At 54.0% G+C, this 8,443-nt stretch overlaps 1 protein-coding gene across 1 annotated transcript; it reads left to right on the top strand.

Annotated features, from left to right (window-relative positions):
- The first annotated feature begins 216 nt into the window (after window positions 1-216).
- PNPO (pyridoxamine 5'-phosphate oxidase) lies at window positions 217-6,371 on the top strand. Its single transcript, XM_021704070.2, has 7 exons — window positions 217-458; window positions 1,338-1,462; window positions 3,039-3,138; window positions 3,964-4,017; window positions 4,246-4,374; window positions 4,682-4,752; window positions 4,987-6,371. The coding sequence occupies exons 1-7, from the start codon at window positions 321-323 to the stop codon at window positions 5,153-5,155; spliced, it is 786 nt and encodes a 261-aa protein (XP_021559745.1). The 5' UTR covers window positions 217-320; the 3' UTR covers window positions 5,156-6,371.
- The last annotated feature ends 2,072 nt before the right edge of the window (window positions 6,372-8,443 follow it).

The following is an 8,443-nucleotide window of genomic DNA, read 5'->3' as shown; positions in this document are numbered from 1 at the left end:
GTGCGTGTTAACGGCGGTGACAGCATTTCCTTGTCTCTCTGCTCCCGCCCCCGGAGGCGCCGCCCATTGGCCGCTGGGTTCCTCTGTTCTCGCTCTAATTGGCCTCGCTCCCGGACAGCTCCAACCAATGGCCTCTCGGCGCCTGTCTCCCTCCTCCGACCCTGAGCTCCCATTGGCTCCGAAGACTAAGGACCTGTTAGCGGGGCCTGGCGACTGGCGAATTCTTCCTTCCCCCGGGTAAACTCCCGGGCTGAGAAATTGGTTCCGAACCCAACGGAACCCAGCGCTGGGCGCCGCCGGGTCACGTGGCTGGCGGCCTCATGACGAGCGGGCTGCGAGGCGTCACCGTGACGTTCGGGCGACCTGCCGAGTGGCCCCGCTACCTCCACCACCTGTGCGGTGGCGGTGGCGTGATGGACCTGGGCCCGATGCGCAAGAGTTACCGCGGGGACCGAGAGGTGAGGCCACCGGGGCAGGGCCTCCCGCTGGGAGGGGTCCCCGAGTCATCCCGCGAGGGGAGGAACCCCATGGGGTGGGTTTGGGGTCACCCCGTAGGAGAAGGGGGTGCCAAGGCAACCAATGGGGGGAGGAAGGGCTCTGGGGAAACAAGGAGGAAGACAGGCAGCGGGTTGCAGTGGGTGAGAGCGCGAGCTCTGCAGGCGGCCCGGGGTGGGATCCTGCCACTCACGGGGTGCATCACTTGGGTCAATAACAACCTCTCTGGGCCTCAGTTTCCTCACCTGGGAAGTGAGTACCTAACTCGCAGGGATGGTGTGGACTTTGGTATTTGCAAAGTGCTTAGAACAGTGATAATCAGCTTCTAAATATTTGATAAGTAACACATGGGGGAGGGGTAATGACTCACGGAGGGAGGGGAGGAGAAAGCTCCTAGATCTCACTGCTGTCAGTCCTTTCCCTTACCTTTTGGAGAAGTTCTTTTCCTTTTCCCTCCTCAGAGGAGAAACCAACAGAACTTTTTTTGGAATTGAGGCCGGAGTTGCAGTTTCTAAATCTAGTTGTGTGTGAGCATTTCCAGAAATACTTGTTAAACATGCAGTTTTTCACTGAACCTCAGACCTACTGAGAATTTGTGGGGGTGGAGCCCAGGAATATGGCTTTTTTTTTTTTTTTTTAATGCTCCCCAAGTGATAGGTTTGACACTCATGACATGAAACTCTGATTCATCCATCACTACTGTGGGACCTGGCGAGTTACGCCACGTTTTTATGCCTCTGTCCTCACCCGTAAAATAGAGCTAGCAGAATCTACTTCCTGGGTAGTACCACATACACAGAAAGAATTATATGTGTTTATTAAATAAAACTCTCCTTTCCCAGGCATTTGAGGAGACTCAGCTGACCTCCCTGGACCCCATGAAGCAGTTTGCTGCCTGGTTTGAAGAGGCTGTCCAGTGTCCTGACATAGGGGAGGCCAATGCCATGTGTCTGGCTACCTGCACCAGGTGGGCATAGCCGTGGGCCCGTCTGTGGGTGGGTACAGGTGAAGTAGGAAACTTAGGAAGCTCTCAACTTGGTGGAATGCAAATTTATGGTTATAGCTGTGTTACTAACATGCTGTGTGGCCTCAGACAAGTTACTTGTCCTCTCTGGGCCTCGGTCCTTATCTGTAAACCAAAGATCAGACTTCACTTAATTCCATTTCAGTAATAAAATGTAGTGCCTCATTCATCTCTGCCCCTAATGCACTCACCCCCAGAACCCTTGTCTCCCTTATCTCCCCATCTACCTTTAAGAGCTACATCTCCTGGAACCTCTCCATAAAGCTCTCTCTCCCTCTCCTGAAATCTAGCACAGTGCTCGGCTGTATTATTTATTTGACAATCATATACCCCTGAGACACCTCTTCCAGTAGGCTGTTATTCAACTCTTGTCCCCCCCTCATTAAAGTGTAAGGCCTTGGGGCGCCTGGATGGCTCAGTCGTAAAGCGTCTGCCTTCCGCTCAGGTCATGATCCCGGGGTCCTGGGATCGAGCCCCGCATCGGGCTCCCTGCTCCGCGGGAAGCCTGCTACTCCCTTTAAAAATCTTTTAAAAAAAAAGATTTTATTTATTTGAGAGAGAGAGAGAGCTAGAGAGAGCACGAGTGGGGGTAGGGGGGAGAGGAGAAGCAGCCTCCCCCCTGAGCAAGGAGCCCGATGCGGGGCTCGATCCCAGGACCCTGGGATCATGACCTGAACCGAAGGCAGACACTTAACGGACTGAGCCACCCAGGCGCCCCTAAATAAAATCTTTAAAAAAAAGGAGTGTCAGGCCTTGAAGGCAGGGCTCTGGTACTGTGCCCCTGGATACCCCTCAGAGCTCTGAGCAGAGGTCCTAATGTAACTACCCTTTCTATGATCACTAAGCATTGGCTGATTACGTTATTGTTGGTCACCACCCTGAGAGCCTTGTTAGCCTGCTAGGACTGCCAAAATAAAATACCGCAGACTGGTAGGTGTAACCAACAGAGATTTAGTTGCTCACAGTTCTGAAAGCTAGAAGTCCAAGATAAGGTGCTGTCAGAATCGGTTCCTAGTGAGGCCTCTCTTTCTAGCTTGTAGGTGGCCACCTTTTTGCTGTGTCCTCACATGGCCTTTCCATCATGCATGCTGAGAGCGGGGCGGGGGGGTGGGGGGGATGGGGGTGGGGGGGGAGGAGAAGGAGAGAGAGAGACATAGATATCTTTTCTGGACACCAGGCCTATTGGATTAGAGTCTCACCTTTATGACCTTATTTAATCTTAATTACCTCCCTAAAAGCTCTATCTCCAAATACAACCACATTGAGGGTTAGGGCTTCAACCTAGAATTTTAGGGAGACACAGTTCAGTCCATAACAGGTCCCAGGCAGCCATGTCATACATGCACCTCTAGGACAAATCCCCAGGGTGGGGGGGGGGGGGGGATGGGTAGCCTGCATGCCCAGACAGTGCAGAATAAGGGCGCACAGGTGTGGGGAGCTCAGGGGAGCACCTGGGGAGAGAGGTGGTAGCAAGGACAGTGATGTGGGTTCTGACCACACGCTCTGGTCTTTGCCCCAGAGACGGAAAACCCTCTGCCCGCATGGTGCTGCTGAAGGGCTTTGGCAAGGACGGCTTCCGCTTCTTCACCAACTTCGAGAGTCGGAAGGGAAAAGAGCTGGTAAGGGGCCTGCAGGGGCCAGCCCTGGCTTCCTTCATCACCCTCTGGTGCCACCCCCGCCCCAACCCACTTGCTGGCTGGGCTCAGGCACCATCCTGCCTGTGGGCCTTGGCACTTGCCCTTCTCTTTGCCGTGAATGAGTGCTCTCTCTGACCACACCGCCTCCGTCGTCTGCTTCCCTAAGTAGCTCCTGTCCCTTTGGCCCTCAGCCCCCGTGTTGCCTCCTCGGGAAAGTCCTCGCTCCCCATGCCACATCAGCTGTTCACCTTCGTGGTAACTCGTAACTTTACTTTCCGCCTTTCTTTCAGTTTAGAAGTGTGCATTTGTTTGTGTGCTTATGTGATGGGTATTTGTCTCCTCTGCTAAACGCCCAGTAAGCTCTGAGGAGGCAGAGGCTGCGTCCGGTGTACCCCTCTTGTCCCCCCGGCACCTCTCATGGTGTCAAGCCCAGAGTTGATACTTAGTGTACATTCGATTCATGAATCCAAAGGACTCCCCGAGGCCGTGCCGGCCGCAGATGCATTTCTGAGGACTTGCAAATCTATGGAGGAGAGAATGGCAAGCCTCACTTTGGTGTCCGTCTGGCTTAGGTTTTCAGCACGGCTCTAGCACTTCCTGTGTGAACTTGGGCAGGTTCCTTAACCTCTCGGAGTCTGTCTCCACCCCTGTAAAAGTAGGCATACCTTTGAGGGTTTAAAGGAGATGTGACAGTGAATGCATCCCCTGCGGGCCCGCATACTGCAGACTTCCTGCCTCCTTTCTGCATGGTGGAGGTGTTCTCCCTGCTGTTCGGATGGCCGACTGTGAACTCTCTTTCATTTCCAGGACTCCAATCCCTTTGCTTCCCTTGTCTTCTACTGGGAGCCCCTCAACCGTCAGGTGAGTGAGCATTCCCAGGACGGCCTGGGCCTCGTTATGGATGCACCCAGTGGAGGGCCCCAGGCTGGGCAAACAGCCTGCCTCTCAGATAGCTCTTAATGAGCTGGTCTAGTTGGAGCCAGCAGTGGTGGGGCAGTGGAGAAGGGAAGAAAGAGAGGAAGGGGGCCTGTGTTGGTGGGGAGGGCAGATGGCATTGAATGCCATCTAGCCAGAGCCGTCCTTGAGCAGGTGCGCGTGGAGGGCTCCGTGAAGAAGCTGCCTGAAGAGGAGGCTGAGTGCTACTTTCACTCCCGCCCCAAGAGCAGCCAGATTGGGGCTGTGGTCAGTCGCCAGAGTTCTGTGATCCCTGATCGGGAGGTGAGTTGGGCTCCTCCTTAGTTCTCTGGGTGGCAGGGGCCTTAGCTCATCCCCCAACAGCTGTCCCCTGGGGGTGCCAGGGCCCTGTCTCTCCAGCAGAATGAAAGGATGGTCTCCCTGGGGGAGAGGGGGAAATGGGCTTCCTTTGTCTCACCCTCTGGTTGGACTGTGCTCCCAGAGGAGAGAGGCCAGCCTCCCTTGCTCACCTGTGTCCCCAGTGCCTGGCACACAGCACATGCTTAGTAAATGGTTATTAAGTGATCAGTGACCCGGTCCGGGCCTTCCTCTATTTCCTTTCCCTGGACAGTATCTGAGAAAGAAAAATGAGGAACTGGAGCAGCTCTACCGAGAACAAGAGGTGCCAAAGCCAAAGTACTGGTGAGTGATATCTGGTGGTCGTCCAGACAGGGGCCCCAGAACCCTCATGTTTACTCAAAACCACTCTTACCTGCAGAATTACAGATCTACTCCCCCCACCCCCCACCAGGAATCCTCTTTGGATTCATCCCAGCAGCTTCCTTCAAGGGGCCCTGAGATGGGCTGGGGTGGGGACCGGGGGGTGACCTGCTGGAAAAATGCACAGAGCACCAAACCCACTGCCTCTCCTTGAAGGGGTGGCTACATCTTGTACCCGCGAGTGGTGGAGTTCTGGCAAGGCCAAACCAATCGTCTGCATGACCGGATAATCTTTCGGCGGGGCCTGCCAACAGAAGACTCCCCTCTGGGGTCCATGACCCACCGTGGGGAGGAAGACTGGCTCTATGAGAGACTTGCACCCTGACTTCCAATCTGCTGGCACCAACTGGAGCTGGGGCCGGGTGCTAAGAGAGGGTGTGGGATGGCGAGTGGGACCCTTCTAAACTCAGCCCATTTCCCTCCCCACCCCTTATATTTAAGGCTCTTCAGAGTTCAAGCTCCGAATTCTGTATTTTTGGTTAGCTCTCAAGTAGGTAGTCTAGTGGAGCATAAACAGTGGTGTAGAGAATCACAAATGGGGGAAAAAAAAAAAATCCCGTAATTATTTTCTTGACCTTGAATATGATTTATTGGAATAGCTCCCTCTAGAGGTAGTAGCTGGCGTGATTCCCTTTTCTAGAGACCCTGGGTGGCCCCCCCCCCCCCCGGCGGCCCTGTCCACTAGGGTATGATTGAGTCATACTGCCCGAAGCTGACTGGTTCCAGCATAACCACCTGAGCCACTCTGGCCGATCCGTCCTTTTCTTGTCAACAATTTGAAATCTGAAATGGAGAGACCCAGAACATGAGAGGCATTGTAGCTAAGTCCTACAGTGGTGATGGCAGCCAAGAAGCAAGCCTCCAGGTGCTGTTCCTGTAACTCCCGGAGTGACCTTGGATCCCGCCTTCCCACGTCTGGGCTGTGTAACTCCTCCTCCTGCCTCAAAACACCCATTATCCCTGGTTTTGTTTTGGTGTTTGTTTTTTAAAGGAAGTTTTTGGCTTGAACTAGCCAGAATCACTTTCTGTTGCTTGCAACTAAAGGAAACCTCATTAACTTACTTACTACTAGGGTATTTTTATAGCCCTGTACCCCACTGATAACTGCCTCCCGTTATCTGAAGCACAACAACGTGGAAAAGAGATGAAATGTATTCTCTGGAGCTCCAAAGAACCCAGAGGTGGGAGTTGCATGAACATAGATTTTCCTCTCTCAGTTCGGGGAGAGACTTCAGACAACCAGGGCTGCCTAAGGGGGAGTGGACTGTTAGGTAGCAAGTGTCTCCAGAAGCATTCGATCCCTGGTAGTCAGGAGTTTTATAGAAGGGATTCATGTGCTGGTACCTACGAGCCAGGCAGATTTCAATGAAGCTTTACTTTACATATTTGTTTCTGAGAGCTACGTATGTGCGTATATACACGTACATATGTATATTTCATTTTCCAGGTATAAAATTGTTACAGAGATGATACCTTTTTTTTTTTTTAAGATTTTGTTTATTTATTTGAGAGAGAGAATGAGATAGAGAGAGCATGAGAAGGGGGCGGGTCAGAGGGAGAAGCAGACTCCCTGCCGAGCAGGGAGCCCGATGCGGGACTCGATCCCGGGACTCCAGGATCATGACCTGAGCCGAAGGCAGTCGCTTAACCAACTGAGCCACCCAGGCGCCCGAGATGATACCTTTCCGACTACTCATGCATCCCCTTCACCAGCTCCCCACCTCTATGGATGATGACTCCGAGACACAGGTTTTCATCCATCCTGGACTTACCCAGGGAGCTTTAATCACACGTGATTTCACTGGTCTGAGTGACGTCTGAACTTTGGGAAACTTAAAAGCTCCCCAGGGAATTCTGTGCAGCCAAAAGTTGAGACCCCAGGTTTAGATCTACTCGGTGTGGTCCATACACCAGCAGCAACACCACTTGGGAGCCCACCTCAGACCCATGAATCCCATTCTGCATTTAATAAGCGCCCCCCCCCCCCGCCAGTGACCGGATGCATTGTCCCCAACTTCCACAAACAAACGACCTCCCACCCTCACCACTGGATTCTTCATCAAGGCTGGGCTGAACTGTATTTGCACACTCCTTGAGCACAAGTCTGGTGACAAGGACAACTTAAATGAATGGCCTACAGGCCAGGCTGGGTAAATGTTTGCTGTGACTAAGCCAGAATCCAAGAACTATTATTTGTACGTGTTGGCATGGAACTTGCCAAGTCTGTACACGGTTTCATTCCACTGTGTGGGTGTGTGCTCTGCTTCAGCGTCTGCCATTAAGTGGTTCCTCCAAGGGAGGCCCTCTCGGTGTTGATCGCCCTCGTAAGCCCAAGTGCAGGAAGGCACAATGCTAACCCTGTGGCCACTGAAGGAGAGGTTGCTGGGGTGCCCTTCTGTACCTTGTCCCGTTACTAGGAGCTCTGTATCCCCCACCCCCTAGCTCTGAGCCTGCTTTCAGCTGTCCCTTTCCTGTTCTTTGACAATCACTGTGCCAAGTCTGTAATAAAACTTCGTCAGCCGTGTGTGACATTAATGTTCAACCTGGCCTGGTCGCATCCTCCCATCCCCCACCAGCCCAGGAAGGAGGGAAGTTGGGGGGTTTAAGGGACCCCTCCCACCTCACTTCTCCTCTTCCTAGAGGTAGGGCGGCCAGCAGGGGGAGCCCGCCGCCCAGGGTTGGCCCCTCCTGGGCAGTGCAGGCCAGTTGGAGCCAGCCCCTCCTGCCTCCCCCATCCCCCTGTTGGGTCGTGTCCCAGTGAAACTGTGGCCGATAACCCGTAGCCTCTCACAGCTCCTGCCCATATTTGCACTCTCGGTTCCTCCTCCTCTGGCCTCATGAAAGCTTGCAGCTGCCTCCCTCTGACTCCCTGGCCAGCCAGATTGCCCTTTGGCTTTTAGCACACACCCACCCCCTGCCTCCCAGCTTAGGGATATATGTGGGGGTTTCCCTGGAAGATTCCTGCGGACATCACTTAAAGGCTGGAGCAGGATCTCACGCACCAGGCAGAGGGGCCGTAGACCCTCTCACCTAAGAGGGGTAATGGTGGCCGTGTGGTGCCAGTATTGGGTAGAAGCCGGGCTTGGTGGCCCAGGCCCAGCCTCATTCCCAGCCACCACCTCCGTCAAGGAACCTCAGGATGGGCTGAAGTGGCAGGCCTCTCTGGTCTGGTGTCTCAGAGGACACTCAGCCTCCGAGCTGGTTAGCTTTCCCCCATTGGTGCCAGAATCAGGATTCCGAGCCCCAGGCATTACCCTCTGCCACCCTACCTCCCCTTCTGCAGAAGGTGACTGGACTGCTTTCTTTGTTCTGAGCCTCAGTTTCCCATCCCCCGAGCAGAGGCGGAATCAAGCGTGGAGGGGGCTGTGGGCAGCAGTCGTTGCATAGGCCAGCTCTGGCTTCAGTCTCAGCTCCACTGTGGCGAGCAGGTGGCTTCACTTCCCAGCCTCAACTCAGCTGGAAATTGGGGATAATGACAGCACCTGTCTCAGGTGATGAGGAGACTGACCAAGGAACCTCATGGAGTACTTGCCATAGGGCCTGGTCCATTGTAAGCTCTCTGCAAACCCTGGCTATTCACAGTGGACAGGGCTAGAGTAGGGGGGGAAGGCAG

This window comes from Neomonachus schauinslandi, chromosome 15 (assembly GCF_002201575.2).
Source record: "Neomonachus schauinslandi chromosome 15, ASM220157v2, whole genome shotgun sequence".
NCBI lineage: Eukaryota > Metazoa > Chordata > Mammalia > Carnivora > Phocidae > Neomonachus > Neomonachus schauinslandi.
The sequence above is the reverse complement of the archived record's forward strand: the minus strand, read 5'-3'. Positions and strand labels throughout refer to the sequence as shown.

What these genes read in the sequence shown, in the direction of transcription:
- PNPO (XM_021704070.2), top strand. Translation starts at nt 321, where the DNA reads ATGACGAGCGGGCTGCGAGGCGTCACCGTGACGTTCGGGCGACCTGCC. An exon ending in TGTCTGGCTACCTGCACCAG is followed by an intron (nt 1,463 to 3,038) that starts GTGGGCATAGCC and finishes TCTTTGCCCCAG; the next exon opens with AGACGGAAAACCCTCTGCCC. An exon ending in GGGAGCCCCTCAACCGTCAG is followed by an intron (nt 4,018 to 4,245) that starts GTGAGTGAGCAT and finishes GTCCTTGAGCAG; the next exon opens with GTGCGCGTGGAGGGCTCCGT.